We start from the raw sequence: 21,040 nt of genomic DNA, 5'->3' as shown, positions 1-21,040 counted from the left end.
TGTTTTGGTTAAAAGCGGCACTAAACAAGATTCGTTAACGATTCTCAAAAGGCAAATCCACTCCACATCTTTTGAAACGCAGCCCAGTAGGATAAAAGATTTGGGGGGGGGGGGAAGTTTATATAATTATTTCTTTACTTCTTTCATTCCTTTTCTTGGCACGACATGAAAGGAGTCCATGGGCTCAGCACAAACACCCACAGATGATTCCTTCCTCCTGTGTGTGTGTGCTCTAAATCTCTCTACCCCCTCCTCCTCCTCCACCTCTCTCCCTCCCTCCCATTTCTTCCACTTATTTGTTTGGTTACCATTTTAAACTTTTACACTTTCTCCCACAGGAAGGTACGATGAACGTTGTTGTTGTCGTCGTTGTCACAGCCCGTAACTTACCCCCTCTCACCAAAGGCCTCCCCCCTCCCCATCTTCCCTCCCGTTCCCCTGCTTTCCCAGTCGCTCCTGTCCAGCAATGGCCGCACAAACACTGTGACGACGTCTCCCTGCCATCTCGCGGCTGCCGATTACTGTGAGCTGCATCACGTGTTTGTGTGTGTGTCTGTACGGTATTCGTGTACATGCTATCCGCGATTCTGGCTATCCGCGAATTGCATCTGGAACTCCATACGACTACAGCATCGAGAGATAAAGTGATGAGATAAAGTGATGAGATAAAGTGATGAGATAAAGTGATGAGATAAAGTGATGAGATAAAGTGATGAGATAAAGTGATGAGATAAAGTGATGAGATAAAGTGATGAGATAAAGTGATGCGAGAAAGTGATGATGCGTAGCATCATAAGTTAAGCTAATATTTTTTATAAACTATTATTTAATACTTGAATATTTATTTGCTTTATGTTTATTATACCGAATTTTTATTTTTGTGTTATGATAATTTTCACGTATTTAATCGCCTATTTACGTGTTTATTAAAGGGAATTAATTAAAAAGATAGGTTTTCGTAGGCCAAAAACAATATTCCCGAAATTTGCTATTCACGAGCATCTCCGGAACGTACCCCTCGCGAATAACGAGGCAATGCTGCACACGCACACACGCGGGAGAACGCCTCTAATTCAGTACCCTATGACCGATGCCTCCTATTATTCACGAGGGCTGGAAGGGTGGCTCACTCTTATTATTATTATTATCCGTGCCTCTGTTCTTTCGATCATCTGCAGTTACCTGTGGGGTTTTCTGCACTGCGGAACGAGCCATGAGACTCGGCGATTCTCTCCTGGGTAAATGAGCGGAATAGGAAATACACACAGCGATGTCATCCGTGGTTTCTTTATCCCGCTGAGTACATTTCGTAGATAACATCGTGGATAATAGGATAGGGCGATGGTCGTCCCTCACATCCTCCTGTGTTGTGTATGTATGGTGCACATGACTAGCTTGGTAAATTGTAAAGCCAATGCTCAGAAGATCGATTCAAAATGGGCAGCAACGTGCACCCATTTATGCCTTTCCAAAAAACTATAAATTTGCTAAGACAAATATTTCATGCTAATGTGTTCACATTTTTCCACATAAAGCGCCACGCAATATAACTGAGATTATGCATGTAGATCTGTTGCACTTCTTTTGCACAGTACATAGCCAACCGTACTGATCAGAGGTGCGGGGGAAGGACAACAAACTAACCACAAGAAGTAGTTCTAAGGAAATTCGTTTTCAATCTAAGTGATTTAAAAGTGCATAGCTCCAGTGGCTTCCCAATATCGTGAGGAAGAGCGTTCCAGACGGCCGCAGAAGCGCATCTGAAAGCGCGCGATGCGGTGACCACCGTCTTTGTTCGATGGCCAACCAAAAGCCGCTGCTACTGCTGCTAAATTATCCTGTTTGATTTGTACTAGGTGCCTCTGTGGATGTGTAGGCTTTGACTTTAACATAGCTATTTCTGTGACCAGTCACAAGCTAATCCCTCAGCTATTTCAATGCTAAATTATCCTGTTTGATTTGTACTAGGTGCTTCTGTGGATGTGTAGGCTTTGACTTTAACATAGCCATTTCTGTGACCAGTCACAAGCTAATCCCTCAGCTATTTCAATGCTAAATTCTCCTGTTTGATATGTAAACCCCTTTGTCAAGGTGCCTCACTTCTCTCAACCAGCTTAAAAGACGCTGCGAATCTTAACAACGTTCATTGAAGCTCTGTCGTCCCGACAGGTCTGTTCCTTTCACCTGAAGAAGGCCACTTGTGTTGTGGCCGAAACGTCATGAGAATTTCATTGTGTTATTTTATTTTATTATTTTATTCTCATTCTACGTGACTTTACCGAAAGAACCAAAGAAGAATAATAGTGACTACAACTGGGAATTCAATTCCTCAAGAAGCTCCCAGCATGTGGAGCGAAGAGTCGGACGACGTACCGAGCAACACGAGGCAACAACCCTAAAGCGTGCAGGAGAGCACTCGATTGGGAGAGCCACCGACACGAACCGCGTCAGACAAACTCGGGCCGCTCGTCGTTCACGAACGGGGAGGCAAGCCTCCGGCCCGGGCCCCCACCCCTCATGCCATCATGAGCCGCTCTCTTGGTGGTGAATTCATTAAGCTTTCATGAGCTATGAAGAAGGGCCATCGCCCGAAACGTCGCCTGTTATCTACTTTTCCTTGTAAGGCCGCAGCATCATCGACGATCGTGTTTCATATTTTTTTTTTATTGCCGGAGTGACTTGCTGAAACGAACCATGAGGCATTGGTGCTCATTACCATATTTATAACCCTCAGCCAGTGGTGGAAATTATACATTCCTATGGCGGGGACGAGTCTCCCCAGAGGACAATCGCCGTCGACTTCCGCACAAAGCGGTGGACGAATGTTAAACGAGTGAATTTTGAGGTTAAGGTTAAATGAGATGGGTGACCGATTGCTTTTAAATCTCACTGTTACGCTGTGGCTTTGAGTGCTGTGAAGGCTTTCCGAGCCTGACCACCACCGCCGCCGCCACCGCCACCACAAGCGCCGCTCACTTCGTCGTGCGCTCAGGAGCTCCGGCCTACCACCCACCCACTCACCGACGCGCCCTCGATCCCCCACATCTCGCGTCGCTCCATCCGTCCCCATCCTTCCCAGCCAGACGTCCACTCACAACTGAGCTCAACGTTTACACCATTCTCTCTTTACCCCGTAACTTTGAGACTTACACCTTCGCAATTATTAATAAATCCTTCTCGCTGAGCAGTGGTGGATCCAAGGGTGCACGATGTAAAATTGCTGTTTTTTTATGTTTACGACAGAAGCCACGGTGATTTTAACATTTGTAATAATGTTGGGGCCCATTTGAACATTTTTACATTTCTGGACCGCACCCTCCCACCCTTGGCAAGTTCATAGTTCTGTCTCTTAAATTTTGATTTAAAGCTTTCGTGACTGCAAGGATTCATCTTCTTTGGTTCTTTCGGTAAAGTCACGTAGAATGAGAATAAAATAATAAATTGATAAAATTAAATAACACGATAAAATTCTCACGACGTTTCAGCTTAAAGGTCGCAATCTGAGCGTGGCTTTTTCGCTCCAGCGCTGTCCTTCAGACAGTCTCGTCCCTTCACTTGATGAAGGCCGCTTGTGTTGTGGCCGAAACGTCGTGAGAATTTTATCGTGTTATTTTATTTTATCAATTTATTATTTTATTCTCATTCTACGTGACTTTATCAAAAGAACCAAAGAAGAGGAGTTCTGCCTCTGTTCTTGAATCTGGAATATAGCGATGCATTTTGTTCAAAATGACGTGCGGTCAAAATAAATGAAAATGCATAAATACGAATTGTGATGATAACCAGGGTTCACGAATACAGGGCAAGAGCACTTGAAGGGCATTATGCACAACATCATCATCGTCATCGTCGTCACCATCGCTTTCATCATCGGCCATGACCAACTAAGGCCTCCCCCCCCGTGCCACTGCCCTCCCCCAGGGTGCTGCGCTCCGTCTCGATGGAGCGCGCAAGCTGCTCTCATCCTCTTGGGCGCGTTCCATCCCTTGGCTGCCATTCCATCACCAGTCTCGCCCATCACCAGATATCCTCCCACAAGAGCTATCCTCCCACAGGCCAAGTCTATTGCAAAACACAAAGCCCGCTGGCGCCACTCAAGATGGCTCTGAGCGAGGTGACGGCGAGGTGGATGCGTGACGGTGCTCGCTCCGATGACGACGTAGAGGAGGAGGTGACGAAGAGGCGTGAATAGAGGAGAGCGCAGAGACGGGACCGCGGTCGTTTATAACCTCAATAAACATGCAGCAGCACCGCGCCCCGCACCCACGCTCCCCCTCCTCCCAAACAAGAGCCTCCTCCATCACCCCGCGCCGTCCTAGCAACACCAAACACGCCTCTTGTGCAGACTCAGCCCCAGCATTTGGCCCGCGGTGGTGACGAGCGTGGGCGGTGGGGAACGAGCCGTGGTTGGGAATTGAACTCAGCTCACACACACTCACACGTATATTGTACTCTGCGTATACAACAACGGGCTGACATTCGCCACTAAGTGGTGGCGACGTAAGCACAAAGCTTGTGCCAGGCTAGGTGCACTTTGAGGCCACGTGAAGTGTGGAAGGCTGGCTGACAAGTCACGGGACAGACTCAGGTGTTATGGATTGATGGAGATGATTGACAGATGCACCAACTGTGCATATATATACAATATTGAATAAAGATCCACTGTATAGCCTTAACAGACTGTTGGGGCAAGTTCTGTCAGCAAGTAGCACCGATGAAGGCCGGCACGGCACACAAGGGGGTGGGTGGCCAATACCATGCCCGACTAAAACCATTCCCGGACGCCTTTGTATCCCTAGTGAGGCCGAGTCGACCTAGGAGAGTCCCAGGACCGGTTCAAATATGCGCCGCTGTTATTGATCGTGAGCGGGAATCGAACTGAGGTCTCCTGCATGTACCAAACACGATGGCTGCCACTTGTCCCGGCTTTCCCAGGACTGTCCCCTTTGTTGAGGGGGAAGCGACTCTCCAGGGCCTTCTAAGTCTCCACAGGACTTTGCAAGTTCCACAACTTCGTCGTTTACCGTAACAACAACAACAACAATCCACCGCTGAAGGCAATGCATCACATGTCGCCATCACCCCTTCCGCCAATATCGAGAAAACATCTTCCCACAAAGCGTGCCGGTGTTTCGTACCACAGAGGTGGCAACCCCAACCCCGACAACAGCCGCCATTCGCCACAAAGCGGCGGTGACGTCACCACGGCGCCCGTGCCAGGCTAGGTGCACTGTGAGGCCGCGTGACGCGTGGGAAGGCTCCCTGGCAGGTCACGGGAAAGACCTCGGGAGCCGTGCGGTTCACCGGCTGAGGCGAGCGGCCGATGCGCCGCCGGCTGTGCTCCCCACCCCGCCAACTCGCTGCGCTTTAGCCGCCCAGCGCCGCGCCCGTTGTTGCGAGCGTCGCTCCCTCTGCCCTCGACCAACACGCACGCGCAGGTCTGGGGCACGCACAGTCTGTATAAAGGGGCACGCACAGTCTGTATGAAGGAGCACGCACAGTCTGTATAAAGGGGCACGCTCACTCGCAACACACACGGAAAGATCTCCCATTGAGCCTCGCAATACGCCCGGGTGAAGTGCGTTCGGTGAGCACCTAATAATGCCGGCGTGGCTCACGAGCGAGTGGCGATGGCGCTGCTGCCGCTGGTGGCGACGGTGTTGGTGGTGCCATTTTCAGGAGGAATGTAAAACTTTAATGGTCGCCCCTCCCCTCCCCCTCCTCGCAATCGGCCGCCGTTGCGAGCCAATTATGCGAACGAGGCGAGCGCTCTCCCCGCGCGGCTCGCCCATTAATGAGGTCGTGGCGACAGTGGCGCTCTTGGAGGGAAAAATCCTCGTCGTGACACCTCGAGGAGGAGATTCCGTGTGGAATGTGCCCGCTCGGAAAGGCACGCACGGCGGGACGCACGGCCTACGTTCGGTGGCATTGAATCGGAGCGTGTCGATGACCAACGCACGAATAAAATGATGCCAGTTTCTTACATCCGCCCCCACGCCCCTCCCGCTGCCTCCGTCCACCCGCACCTCCTAATAGCGCGGTTGGCTACGTACGGTGCGAAAGAAGTTCAACATCCAGACGTACATACACCCAGCAGCAGGAATAACGGGTGCGCCACGGGGCTAGTCGTTCGGCAGGTCGCGTGTGGTGGGGTAAAATGTGGGTAACTCCCTGCCCCTTCCAAGACGCCTGGCAAGCGTGGACGAGTGTAGCCGGTGCTGCCGGTTCTCACAGACGGAGCAAAACAACATTGGCCGCCAGACGTCAGAGCGCCTTCGAGAGGCAATCCGTGTTGAAATCGGGCCGCAGCAGCAGCAGCAACAACAGCAACAGTATCAGCAGCAACAGCAGCAACAGTATCAGCAGCAACAGTATCAGCAGCAACAGTATCAGCAGCAACAGCAGCAAAAGTATCAGCAGCAACAGTATCAGCAACAACAGCAGCAAAAGTATCAGCAGCAACAGTATCAGCAGCAACAACAGCAACAGTATCAGCAGCAACAGCAGCATCTATAGTTGTAGCAGGAACAGCAGCAACAGTGGTAGCAGGAACAGCAGCAATAGTTGTAGCAGGAACAGCAGTAACAGTGGTAGCAGTAACAGCAGCACCAACAGCGGCACCAACAGCGGCAGCAGCAACAGCAGCAGCAATAGCAGCAACAGCAGCAGCAGCAACAACAGCAACCGAATCAACAGTAGCAACAGCAGCAGCAACAGAAGCAGCAGCAACAGCAGCAACAGAAGCAGCAGCAACAGTAGCAGCAGCAGCAGCAACAGTAGCAACAGAACAACAGTAGCAACAGCAGCAACAGCAGCAGCAACAGAAGCAGCAACAGAAACAGCAGCAACAACAGCAACAGAAGCAGCAGCAACAGCAGTAACAGTAGCAGCAACAGCGGCAAAAGGAGCAGCACCAGCCGGCTAATGACGTTGTTAGTGGAGGGACCAAGCACAGCTACTCGGTTCAGTTCCTGAAGAAGCTCCCGGCAAGGTGAAGCAAAACGTCAGACGTCATCATGCCGAACGATCCAGGGGGGGTTTCGTGTGAACCGAAGTGACGATTCCGACGCCCAAGCCGGCCCTTCGGAACAGAAAATTGAGTGCAGGCCTGGAACAGATATGAGTCGTCATAATGCGCACGCACACACAAGCGGTGATCACATTTCGGATAATTTGACCAATTGGTCTGAATGAGTGGTAACTTCCCTGGCACTCCACTACCGCCCCCCCCCCCCCTCGTGTGAAGGTCTCCTGGCTTGGTTAAGAAGTTGGGAGTGTGGTCTGGGATGTGTAGACCTCGTGGACTCATTTCTTTGTTGCGATTAGTCGATCGTTGTTTGTGCTGCTTTCGTTTTGGTGCCATTCCTTTATTTGTTTATTTATTTTAAATGTTCTCTTTGGTAATAAGGTTTTAATTTGCTTGGTCGTGGCTGCATAGAGGATGTAGTCCTTGTGTAGAGGAGTAGTGTGAGCAACCACGAAGGGGCGGTGCGAGCGAGTCCGAGGATGACGTCATGTCACGGGTGCCGTCGGGGGACCCCGTGACGAAGGCGAGGTCGTTGTGGGGATCCAGGGCAACGATCGGCTGGAAGAAGAAAGCCAAGGGATAGTCGAGAGTGGGGTCCCGAGTATTCAGTCGGGATCGGCTGAGAGAGGGTTTCTCTCTCCTCGTCGCCGGACGGTGATGGATGAGCCCCCGTTCCGGGCAGACGAGAGAGGGAGCCCTAACAGATAGCCGAAGGCAGGACCAGGCACTGTTGAGAGTCTGGGGTAAGGACTCAGATAGAGGACACCTACCTCTGGTGTGAGTTAGGGCGTTGAGTTCAACAGTGTTTAATACACGGTAACAGCCTTTATAGTAAATCCCGTCTCCGCGTGGTCTTACTGCACAATACTTGTATATGATTAATGTACATCGTTACAGGGTGCAATTCGCATGAACGACGCTGCATTGAATTAAAGTATTACACTACGTCACACGATTGTTGTTCCTGGGTAGTAAGTGTTATTTGTAATTGCTTATGCCTCAAAAGTATAGAAAATGGCTATTATTCCCCACAAACTTTGCTTTTGTGACCAGGACTTTATGTGAAGGAATGACACAAATGCACACGTTTTCTCATTGAACATAGGTAAATTTTAAAATATCACTGTCCTGGTCACAAAAGAAAAGTTTGTGGGGAATAATTGCCATTTTCTGTACTTTTGAGGCATCAGCAATTATAAAAAGTAACACTTACTACCCAGGAACAAAAAATAAATAAATTTGTTCCACATTGTAATTAATGGAGTGGATTATTAACTTTGCTTTTGTGTCCTGGTCACAAAAGCAAAGTTTGTGGGTAATAATATCTATTTTCTGTACCTTTGAGGCATAAGCAATTAGAAAATAACACTTAGTACACAGGAACAAATAAAACATGTTTTTGTTACACAGTGGAATTATTTACAAACAGCAAAAACTCGCCAATATAAAGATGACTTCGTCCCTCTCAGAACGCGTCGCATTTCAATGTGACACGACCGCGCACAGCCTCGCTCTGAAGCCTGGCAGGAAGCGGTTTCACCCCGGTCAGGGATCATCAGTACCGCATAGCCACCAGTGCCTACCGCTAGCTAGCCTTACGCTGTGAGCAAGCGGCCACGAAGGGCTCCTCCACAACGCATGCACACGCCTCTGGGATTGTAAACGGGGCCTCTTGGTTCGCACGCCGCTTGTGCCGTAGGCGGTGGCGTGCGGCATCGCTGCGTTCACGCCAGCTGCCTCCTCATCACGCTCTCAAATGTCAAGCGGCGATTCGAATGCATCCACTCTCTCGCCCAGAACACGCACAGACGACTCTCGCAGAGCGTGGGGGGACAGTGTGCCCAACGCCACGCCTTGCCGCCTCTGCCTCAGTGCCGCTGTTTTACAAACTGCACTCTTGCGGATGTAGCTCGCCACAAATGTTCACCGAGGCCGGGTATCGAACTCGGGTCGCCGGGTTAGTACCGCGGTGTGCTAACCACTGTCCCGACGCTCCCCACTGCACACCCACAAACACGCTCTCATCGGCACAGTCATGCGCGCACGCCAAGGCCGTAGCCATGGAGTCAACATTGGGGGGGACCAAATCTTCCAGGGGGTCTGGGGGTCCCAACCCAGAAAAAAAATCTAAATTTGAAAACGAATTTCCTGCCTAAAATATTTTAAAATTCACTAACACATGGGATGGACTTTTTTTACAATGTCTAATAGTGTAATGTATTTACATTGCTCTGTTTTTACTTTTTTACCATTTCTTGTTTCATTGTATGTAATGTTTGAGATTGGGGATTAATAAAGTACAACCATAACCACAATCGTATAAACAGAAATCAATGCATTGATTTATATGAAGACAAGTCCAGATATTGTAGCCAAGGTTTAGCAAATTGTTGTTTTTATTTACATGGCATAGCAATTATTATGACTTTTATTTTTTATAGCAATATATTGGGGGGGTCATTTTGAGCATATTTGAATATTGGGGGGGGGGGGAGATGTGTCCCCCCCAATATATTATAATTACGGCCTTGGTGCACACACTCCGTACGCACGAACACTGTATACACACAATCCCACTCTACTTTTCTCATTCCTACTCTCTCATCTGCACACACGCGCACACACACAGACATATATATTATCTCTCTCTCTCACACACACAGCCCCTAAACACAGAGGCCGCTCTCTCTCTCTCTCTCTTCCTCTCATAAATGCACACGCACTCAAACACACTCGCTCCAGAGTCGTGCCTCTTCTTGTTCAACCTAAATCCTCCAGAACAAAAGCACGTGGGGGGGAGAAGGGTGCAGAGAGCAAGCAGAACGATGGAGGTGACGAAGCGAGGAGGAACGACCCGAGAGGGAGACTACCACCCGTAGCTCGCAACCTGAGATCGGCATCATAAACCCCCGGCGAGCGACCGTCAACTCGCCCGTCGCGAGTTTGGCGGTCGTCCCTTGCCGAGCGCTCCGGCGCCGTGACGCCCGCTCGCCGCCAGGGACGACGGAATCGGGGCCATGCGCGCAGACACCACGAGGCATGAGGAGGAGCATCTCCGCATCAAAATCAAGACGCTCCGCGGGGAGAGTGAGACCCAACTCTCCGCGAACTTGCGTCCGGCGTCCAGAATGTCACACGGATCTGGTCTCGCACACACAGCTACCGGATTTTAAAACACGCACCCTCCCAACCTTTGTTGTAAATTACAGGGGAATTAGTTTGTTGTCCTTCCCACGCACCTCCAATTAGCACGGTTGGCTACGTACGGTGCGAAAGAAGTTCAACATACATGTTTTAACCATTAGAATATCTTCCACTCCGCCTGTTGGCCGTGTGAATTTGTCACTGTTCACGTGAGATTTACTCAGGCTCCGAGTGCCTCCTACGGAATTCTGCAGAACATTTTAAAAATAGAAATGTCCGTTTTCCTAATGTAATCCCGATTGCGCGTCCCCGGAACGAGGAATTCGTTCTCTCCCACAACAGTGCGACCCTCCGTGTTGGTGAACAGCCCACGGAAGCAGACATCACAGAGCTAACTCTGAAATCCCTTCTTCAAGTGACCAGAAGCCCTTTAAAAAAAGACAAAAGACCGAGCGTGTGATGCACCAGTGGCCTCATGGCATCCGGAGCGAGTGCAGACCTCCCCAGGGTGACAAAACCAAACAGCAGCAGGGTACCTGGTGTGCTGCATCGGTCGTGGGTTAACCATCAACGCTCGTAACATCGTCATCAGCAGCAGCAGCACTCTAATCATCAACATTCTTTACATCATCAACGCTCTGCCTCTGAACACCATTCGCAGCAACCTTATCAACATCATCAACACCCGAAACATCCGCAGCACTCTCGACCATCATCATCGGCAGCAGCAGCAATCTTATCATCAGCATCGTAATCTTAAAAAGCAGCACTTCTAATCACCACCACCACCAACAACATCGTGGCCAGCGCTCGTGACGGAGACAACGGACGGGCGCTTTGCAGGCCACAGGCCAACATCGATGCCACCCGAAGCGGCATGCGCGATGCGCAATAGGTGCTCGCTAACAAGGGGTGGTCTCCCCCCACCCACCCACCCCACCGGCTAAAGCGGCGCTGGAGAGAGGGACGGGCGGCGTTGCGTGCACGGCAAAAACCGCGGGAGATGAAAAGGCCTCATTGCTATTCAGCTCCCCCGCCCCAGAAAAAGAGACACCGAGATGGGAGGGAGGGGGGGTAGAGACGGGAGGCCGAGGGGAGGAGGGCGGTTTCGGGATCTGACAGTGGGAGACGAGGGGGTTGGGGGGGGGCAGAGGGAGTGGAGGGCGATTCAAGAGGGGATTGCTGCTGCTGCTCCTGCTGGTGATGTGGGTAGCGGATAGCGCGACGAACCCGGTGGCCCGAGTTCGATTCCCGCTCACGGCCAAAACCGTTGCCCAATATCTGAACCGGTCTTGGGCCTCCCCTAGGTCGACTCAGCCTCAAATGAGTACCCGGTGCGGTGTGTAAAAACATCGCCACTGGGGAGACAAAGGCGGTCGGGAGCGGTGCTGGCCACCCACCCACCCCATCGTGTGCCGTGTCGGCCTTCATAGGTTCCTCGCTAACAGCACTTGCCCCAGCAGCCTGTTAAGGCTATGCGGGGGATCTTTGTCTTTGATGGTCGTGGGCTGCAAGGGTGAGCATTGCCGCCTCAGTGGCACTAAACCGGCGGGATTATATCGCGGGAAGAGGAAAACCTCACAACAACGGAATGAGAGGCAAACACGACGCCTGAAGGAATTGTCTTGAGTGGTGGAGTGTTATTCTTGTTGCTGTTATCCAACTGACAGAAACTGGGAATTGTATTAATTAATTCTCCAGGATAGCTACCTCTGCAAAAGATTGTCCTGGCCAAACCAGGCCAGGTGGTAACCCCAGTGACGGTAGAGGCTGTCCGCTCGTGCTGTCCTTGCAACGCGAGTCTGGGCGCGGGGTTTTTCAAGTGAAGGTGCAGCCCTGCAAGTGCCCGCTCGCATCGCTGCCAGGGGAAGGGTCTCCGCTGGAGGAGGAAGTCGTCGAGAGCCTCTCAAGAGGGCGTCTCGTGATCGTACTGACGTCCACGCTGGCCATGCACGTCGTGCAAATACCCACTCTGTAACCCACCGCACGCGACCTGCTGATTCGAAGAATTCGCAATCGTTCCCGGCCAGATGGGAAGTCGCATTTCGAGATGAGAAGTGCCCCGGAGCAGTGATTGTGTGTGCGTAGCAGAGCACGCGCGCATGCGGGCGTGCGTGCATGCTTGCGGGCTTGTTGAACATCAGCTGTGTGTCGCAGTGGTTCGCGCACTGCATTATGAAGCCATCAGGCTCGAGTTCCACTCCATTATCGCAAGCAGTCCTGGGCTCCTCCCCCTAGGTTGACTCAGCCTTAAATGAGAAACGAGTACCCGGTGCGGCTGTGTGATCACCACCAGCACTGTCGAGACAGAAAGGTGGCCGCGCATGGTGTTGGCCACACCATCTCTTCATCTTGTGTACCATGCCGGCCCTTAATAGGTATTCTCCAATAGCGATTGCCTCCTGCGTACGTGCACGTGTGCGAGGCTAAACGGGAAATCTGCGGCTTTGTTGTGCGCGACTACGCGCCACGCTCCTGAATAACAAACAGCGGGGGGCATCCAGCTCCGAGCGACCGCCGTCTCCGACAGAGACAGAGGGAGCGAAATAAAACAACAGCTCCGAGAGAGAGAGGTGAGACAGAGAGAGGCAGGAGGGGAATAAAAACAAATCTAACGACAAAGAGAACCCAGGAGCGGAGCGAATGAGACAGCAGAAAGAACAAGTAATGTCAGGGAAGAGACGGGGAACGACGCAGCTCATGGGGGTCCGTGAGCGAACTGGAATAGGTAGCGAGGGGTATACTGGATCTGATGTGGGGAAAGGTGTGGGAATATGTAGAGATGCTGGGAGGTATTGAGAGATTCGTGTGGATGTGGAGGCTTGTGTGTGTTTATTTATGCTCCGCCATGGGCAGTAACATACCTTGTTTGTGCCGTGCTTCTATGCTCCCACAGCTATGCTCTCCTTGCCTTCACCAACCCATACTTATCAGCGAGGAAGTATGGTAAAAAAAACGCCCATGGCCAACAAAATGTGAGGAGGCCCTCATATGCAGCAGCGGATTGGCAGAGGGCTATGACAAATGGCTGGCACTGAAAGGTTGCGGAGAAGCGTGGCAGGGTGGAGATCGGTTCAGCGGAAGAGGGAAGCCTGGGCCAGGCAAGCGGAGAGATTTACAAGCGATGGATAGATGTACACACAGAGAGGAAATAACACACGGTGGGGGGAACTATAACATCTACGCAGAGAGAAATAACAGACATGGAGACAAAGCGACTGGGACTGCAGGGCGCAGTCGCAGGGAGAAACGCAGAGAGGTGGAGTGGTCGCGGTGACCATCGGGCATACCGAGCACAGGCCGAGGGCCCCGCGATTGCCATTTCGGCCAAAGCAACGACACCCCCCCGTGCCTAGCGAGCCTCCGAGCGACACCGTGACGTGCGGCACGTCGACTCGTTCCTAGCAGCCCGAACGGGTCTCCGTCCACCGCCGGTGCCGACGGCCGTGGCAGCGCACCAAACCTCGGGCGGCAATGGAGAGTGGCGCCCACAGAGGGCCCCCCTCGGGATGGATGCAGGAAATGAGCGACGCTCGTTCGTCCGCGCGGGGGAGACGTCGCGACCTGCGTGTGGGTGCCAGCTGCTGCGGACAACCCCGCGCAGGATGCACCCTTGCGGCAGCGGCTGGATGAAAGGGAAAAAAACACTCCGCCTCGTTGTACAAGCTCCACACGCGCACCGCCTGCTGCAAACACCGCCCACTATCCGCATTCGTCCCCACCCTGGCACACACCGAGAGAAAATGAGAGACAGGGAGAGCGTCCTGGCCAGACCAGGACATTCGATAGCGTTGCTTCAAACGGTGCCCCCCGCACACACAAACATTGACTCTGCCCGCGACTGTGATGGTCATCTTCTCGCTCCACCAATAATTGGCGTTGCTGATAAACTACTTCGCACCATCACAAAGCATTCCCACCCATGCACGACAAAGACGAACGCAGCCCCGCGCTTACGCTCAACTTTGTCGAAACAAAGAATGACAACAACAACAAAGCCATCGCTTCCAGTCAACCGCTCCTCAATTCGCCTAGATTTTAGCTCAGCCAAGAGAGGCTTTCCTTAAGATGGACACAAGGCCGCAGGGGGTGGGTGGGGAACGGTGGGGCATGAGGCAGGTTGCCGCTCGAACATTTTTTTTTTTATCAGGGTTGTTTACCACGGGCTCAGAGGCCCAAACTGTCCAGTGGCCAGCAACAAATAGCACCTCCGATCAACACGGTTGGCAACATACGGTGCAAAAGAAGTTCAACATAAGTGCATGCAGCATTATTCACGGTGCAATAGATAGGCGCGTAACACCTTTCTCGAGCAGAACGCGTTTGTTGTAAGCGCTTCAGGACAGAGGCAATGGGATGGAGTTACAGAGCGGAGAGCAGTGCGACGCAAGAAGCGGAAAGAGAAGCGGTGTGACCTGCGACGTTGTGGTCGAACGCAGAGCGCGGATCAGCACGGAGAGGGCAATGCCGCAGAACTCCTCACTGCTGCTCCGTGGCTCCTTTTGGGTCTATTTTGAACGGCCGCTCGGTGCGATTTGGCCCCATTGTCCCAGCCACCTATTTTTCAGGCCTTTGAAGTGCAACACTTCCGCGAGTGACCTTTGTTCACATTTTCTTCAATTCAAAAAGGTGGCCACCCTGGGCGTGAGAGCACCACGGAGAGTGAGGGGGGAGGGGGGTGGTGGTGGAACGGAGCTGGGAGGGGACGAGGCGACGGCGGCCCGCGGAAACACGACACGGCCCGGCTCGGCACGGTCAAGGGGGGCCCGGGCACGGTCAAGGGGGGCCCGGGCACGGTCAAGGGGGGCCCCGGGCACGGTCAAGGGGTCCCCGGCTCGGTCAAGGGGGACCCGGGCACGGTCAAGTGGGGCCCGGGCACGGCGGCGGCTATTGCCCTTTTACACGACAATTGTCGTCATCTGGCCGTCGTGGAAACGTGACAACGTGGGGCTCGGCACAGAGGCAGCCGCGTCCTGCGGCGAGGCACCACTCCGAACCGGCACGCGAGTCAGGCCGGCGCGGTGGGACAAACTCACTGTGCCGGCACCGCATGGCTGCCATGTTTTTTCCCCACCTTATCCCAACCGCTGTTCTTTTTTTTTCTCCTTTCCCCTTCCTTTCATTCGGGAGCAGCAGCTTTGGACCGCGACGCCTTCCATCGATCCGCTTGCCGCTCGTCGTGTAGTGGGGAAGGGGGGAGTCGATGTGAAAACACAAACACCGCTTAGCGGGCTCCGCCGGCCGCTTCTGTGAAACCGCGGTGCGCTCTGGGACCGCCTCCGGCCCGCGTAGAAATGTACGACTGACCGGCTGGCACCCACCTCAATAGGCCATCCCGTCCCTCGAGTTAGTCAAGGACGGGGATCGCAGGAGGCAAGGCAGAGCGTTCGCAGCGTGCGCTTCACACGGACGAGCGACGGGCGATCCGGCCACGAGGCTCGGCCGGCGGGACGAGCGCCTTGCGATCGGAAGGTTATGCGAGTCCAAATAGTGGTTGGGGGTTGACTCGGCCCATCATCCCTCCAGGGTAGATAAAATAGCGACCACTTTGTGGGACAATCAACGCTGGTTGTCCTGTGGATAGCCTCGACCCAGCAATAGGAATGGGGAAATCCACCACTCGCTCATTCGAGGTCATCAGGGATGCGGTGACTGGCGCGCCTCACCTACGCGACCCTAGTTCAATTTCTGGCTGCTGCTTACACTAGTGGCGAACAACAGATCAAGTTTAGTATATATTCACAATATACCAGACGTAGCACTTACGAACACACAATACTAGTGAGCTCTATGAATGTGGCGACACGAGTTCAATTCCTGACCACGGCAAACAACCGACATGGTGAAGTATGGTCAAAGAGCCCTCATTGAGCAGTGGATAATCACCGGGCATTCTTGGATTTATTTCTTTGAAAGGACCAAGGTCAACCAACCAATTTATTGTCGTGTAACTTTACTACGAAGGAGCGGGCCACGCCCGAGAGAACTTCTCCTGGGGAGATGGAGCGGTGGAACCAGTTTGTGTGCAGCAGGCGCTGGGTGGATCGTTACGTCGCTGGATTGCCAGAGGTGGCGGCGGCAGCATGAGGAGGTCATCATCCAGCAGTGGATTGACCACGACTGATGATGATAACTTGTGTCACAATTGGCAACATTCACTCTTTAAGTTAGGGAGCAGAAGCTTGCAACCGTCGCAAGCTTCTGAACGCACACACGCACGCATATATATATTCAGCGATTCCCTGTCCCAGCGGCAATCGACGATCCATTTTTGCCCCCTTCCCCACAACCCTTCACCAGCGTGGTGAAGTATGGGCAAACCACTCCCGTGGCCGACACGGCATGGGGAGGGTCGTCCTCACGTGTCAAAGAGCTTTAAATAATTAATAAGTACACACCCTGCACGCACGCACACACGATGACATCGGTTCAAGGCACTGGGAAAAACAGTCGCGTCCAAAAACGCCGGACTCAAAAGGCGAGCCTAGGGAATGGAATAAAAGTCGCGGCTATCTTCCACACTAATGAATGACACGCACGCATGCGCGCACACACACGCACGCTTGCATGGGAGTCACGGTTAGGCTTGGCAGGAAGCACGGAGATGAAAGGATGTTTTTTGTCTCTGCTATGGGGCGCGACGGGGTTTAGAGCCGGGAGGCAATAGCTGATGCATTAACTCGGTTATTTACCGTGGTGAGGGATGACTTACCTTGGCCATTTGCTCTCTTTGTCATTCGTTTTTTTGTTTCCCTTCATTTCGAGTTGCTCTCCCACAGGGGCCACGACGCCACCGCAAACTCCTCTCGAGCCGCTCTCTCTCGAGTGGCTCCGTGCTCCGCTCGCACCGCCGCCGCCGCCACCGCCGTCTCGACGACGCTCGGCCGGGAGGTGGGGGGGTGTGCCGACGACGGTAAAACGTGGCACCGACCGGGAGTGGGGAAAACAATTACGGTCGAGCCGCGCAATCCACCCCCCCCCCCCCAAAAAAAAAAAAACACCGGGAACTCTTGCGCTAATGTTTAAAAAAATTTAAGAAACGGACGCGGTGACCCGCTTCCGTACAAAACGACTCGGGGCGAGCGCCATCGGCGGACTCAAGCGCCAGAGTTAGCGTCGCGCGTCGCGCTCGCCACCGTCGCGGACGGCAGCCTCGACCGGAGTTTCAAATAAAGAGAAGACGGAACGCGTTCATTTCCGCTCTGTTGTCACGAGAGCAGCGGCCGCCGTGACGGGAGAGGGACTCGACGAAGCAAAGGGGAGGCTAAACCCCCATCGGTGATTCTAAGAATAAGCGGGAAAAAGGGGCCAGGGCCAGCCCACGCAGCTGCTCTGCTTTACTCAAAAAACCAAACGGAAAATTCATTCCGGCGTTACCGTCGCGTTGGGAGACGCGTCTCTCGGGCAAGGATCAAACAGAGCTGCGTCTTAACGCGCAACTTCTTGCCGCCCGGCATGCGCGGGGCAAAGCAAATCACCGGAGATTGCCCTGCGCGCGAGAGAGGGGAACTCACAAATGTCCACAGAGACGAGATCGCTCACACTCCGCTTCTCAGATAGCGCACGAGCACACGGGTGCGCGCATTTTCAAATCATAAGAATAAATAAGCATAGCTCTTCATCAATCTGGATTAAGGCTTCCTCCCTCACCCCCATGCCGTGCTGGTCACGGGGGGTCATTTGACCATACTTCACCCGTCTGGTCGATGCGGGTTAGTGAGTGACAGGTGAGTGACAGGTGGAGAGAAGGGGGGGGGGCCTAGGTATATCCGCTCACAAATTCGTAGAGATTGTTCTTGCTGTTGGCGAAGTCATCTCTTTTCGAGCCTTTTCTCCGAGCGCTCTGGTCTTTGTTGCGTCGCTCGGCGAGGTTTGTCTGCGCGACAAGGAGGAGGAGGAACACGGATTACCCTGCGGCCGCTCGCTCTGCGCCCCCCCCCCCACCCACGTCCAATCCTCCCTTCCATGAGGAACTCACGGCGTTTCCCACGATGCTCGGCGTGCACGCACGGTGGAGGGAAGTTCACGGAGGATCGGGACGAGTTTCGGAATTCTCGTGACGTTTGAAGAGATTTCCCCGGACCTTCGGAACGCGAGCACTGCACTGTGAACCCAACGGCCTGGGTTTGATTTCCAGCCAGCAGCAAAGTGAAATCTGAACCAGTCATCATCCTCTCTTCACTGACCCTTTCTGAAGGTGGTGGCAGTGGCCATCTAAATCAGTCAACCCATGGCACCTGGGTCTGTCCTGTGAACTCCTGCCAGCGGGCATTCTACACTTCACGTGGCCTTGAAATGCACATTAGCCTGGAACAAGCGCCGTGATTGTGTCACCGCCACTTAGTGGCGAATGGCGGTTGTTGTTGTTGGTAGTGACAGTGGTGTTGGTGGCTGTGTTTGTGGTGGCAGTGGTGCTGATGGTGGTGGTGGCGGTTGTGGTGACAGTGGCGCTGATCATGGTGGTGACAGTGGTGCCGATAGTGGTGGTAGTGGTGGAGGAGGCTGCAGAGCCACAGCTCAAGCTTTCAGTAAAAGCTCCCGCTGGGCCGATTGGAGCGCGAGAAACACGGTGATGATAATAACCTGACTACGATTACTACGAGCAGCCCACACCCCGCAGCGTGAACCCCACAACACCCCGGACCCACAGCATGCACCAGACAGCACTCACCACACGACATGTACCACTCACCGCACATTCCCTCGGCAGCACGGCCCCACACTCTAAGCATGAAATCTGGAGAATAAATTAGCCGCCTCTCGCTGCCACCCCTCGAACTCTGGTCGAACTCGGGTCGCCAGGTTCGTGGCGCAGTGTACCAACCGCTACACTACCGCTCACTAGGTACATACACACACACTCTCACACCAACAAACTCACACACAAACACAGAGATTCCCCATATAACAATAGACTGTTGAGGCAAGTGCTGTTAGCAAGCAGCACCTACGAAGGCCGGCACAGCACACGAGGGGGTGGGTGGCCAGCACCACGCCCAGTCGCCTTTATCTCCTCAGTGGAGATGTTAACACACTGCACCGGGTACTCATTCGAGGCCGAGTCGACTTAGGGGAGGCCCAGTACCAGTTCAGGTAATCGTCACTGGTGTTGGTGGCCACAAGCGGGAATCGAACTCGGGTCGCCGGGTTTGTAGCGCAGCGCGCCAACACCCCGCACCTGAGTCGCGACCATCGGTGGATAAAGTCAATGAATCGACCAAACATCGCTCCTCATTTCTTTTTTTAATCGTGGTCAAATACTCAGGCCTCTTTCAAAAGGGCTTCTGCACCCACATCGATCCCGCCGTCTCCCGAGGAGGGAAACCCCCGAGCTGCCTTGCCTCTCGCGGCGGCGGTCGATTTCACAGAGCCCCGTCCTGACACCTCCCGTCCAGCAGCACACACGGAGAGCACCTCGCCTGGTATACAGGAAGTCGTGGGTTCGATACCGACCCTGCTGTATATTTGGAGTCTGCGTGTCTCTCTCCCTGTGGACGCGTGGATTTTTCTCTGGGTCCCCCAGTTTTTCCCTCCTCGGAATCAGCGTCACGCGTTTTAGAGTTTTTGGCTGCTATAAATTTCCACGTAATAAGCCACTTCGTGCGAGCTATAATGGGTCACCAGGTCACCTCTGCAAAATAGTTACATAGCTCAGCGGGCCTTACCTGGTAAAATAAAAATAGGTAGATAGGTTATTCCAAGCTAATTTTGGTGCGCGCCGGAAAAGTCGAGCGATGGAACCGGTAAACCTGTCGAGGCATCGACGGGCATGGGTCATCGGGAACGTTCCACCGATGCCACCGATGCCGCCTCGGCAGTGACGCAACAGCCACAAACAACAACAGCTCGGCACGTTCGGCGTCGGATAACGCCGCCCTAGAGAGGGTCACAATAAGAGGCGGCGTTTCAGGCAACGGCCCTTAGTCACAGCGGGACAGCGCGATGACGTCACTGAGGAATGCCTGAAAAAGATGAACACGGCTCCGCGGCCAGGAGTCGAACTTGCGGGACACTGCCACGCACGCACGAGCGCCACCCTGGCGGGGAGCTGGCGAGACTCATCTGCATGTAAAAATGTCTACGACAAAGAACGGGAGGGGGGCGGTGGGGGTGGAATGAGGGGGGTCACGGCACTTTGATGTGCTCATGAATGCGTCGATGAGCCGTTAGTACCCCAGTGCTCCATCTCAGCGCCACCCCTCCCACAGCTACAACCCCCCTTCCCCCTCCTCCCCCAATCCCCCCCACCTCCCTCCCACTGGGCAGCTCAACCTCACCGCAGCCCCCCATTCCAGCTCCTCTCCCCTTTCATCCCCCCCAGCCCTCCCTCAGCACCCCCCTCCCTCCCTGCGGCTGCCTCTCCCATCCATACCGACCCATCAGTCCGATCGCACCTCTGTCTCTCTGCGTTTCTCTCACTCACAACCAGCTCACCCTTCTCCCCCCCCCCCCCCTCTTCCAGCGAGTTTCAATATTTTTTTCCACTGGCAGACCCGAGCCGAGCCATCTAGACTATTTGGCTGCTGCTGTAAATGTCCACGTGATGATAAGTGACTTCATTGGGCTATCATTTGTGTCCAGGTCTGCAATATAAACTAAAATAATATTTAAAATGTTCCAGGTAAGGCCCACTGAGCTATGTAGCTCTTTTTCAGAAGCGACCTGGTGACAACTGTTTGCTCAACGAAGTGGATCATCACGTGAACGTTTATAGCAGCCAAATACTCTAAACGCGTGATGTTGATTCTAAATGTGGAGGGAAAAACTGAAGGACCCGGAGAAAAATCCACGCAACCATGGAGAGACACGCGGAAACTCAAAATATACAGCAGGCATCAGGGTCGGGATCGCGACCCACGACCTTCTGTA

The 21,040-nt window shown here is 53.3% G+C and overlaps 1 protein-coding gene across 5 annotated transcripts in view; it reads right to left on the bottom strand.

The window, feature by feature from the left end:
- LOC116950285 (uncharacterized) overlaps nucleotides 1–21,040 on the bottom strand; it is a 117,433-nt gene that overhangs the window by 26,570 nt on the left and 69,823 nt on the right. For 3 of the 5 annotated variants that reach the window (XM_032967979.2, XM_032967981.2, XM_032967980.2), the window contains exon 3: nucleotides 17,949–18,047. The exons of 1 other annotated variant lie outside the window; for it this stretch is intronic. In XM_032967979.2, the coding sequence (XP_032823870.2) occupies nucleotides 17,949–18,047 (99 nt within the window). One more of the 5 variants, XM_032967983.2, reaches the window with a different exon arrangement.

Source organism: Petromyzon marinus, chromosome 38, assembly GCF_048934315.1.
Source record: "Petromyzon marinus isolate PM22_M1 ecotype Great Lakes invasive population chromosome 38, UKy_Petmar_22M1.pri1.0, whole genome shotgun sequence".
Taxonomy (NCBI): Eukaryota; Metazoa; Chordata; class Hyperoartia; order Petromyzontiformes; family Petromyzontidae; genus Petromyzon; species Petromyzon marinus.
Note: the sequence above shows the minus strand (reverse complement) of the source record. Positions and strands in the feature narration are given on the sequence as shown.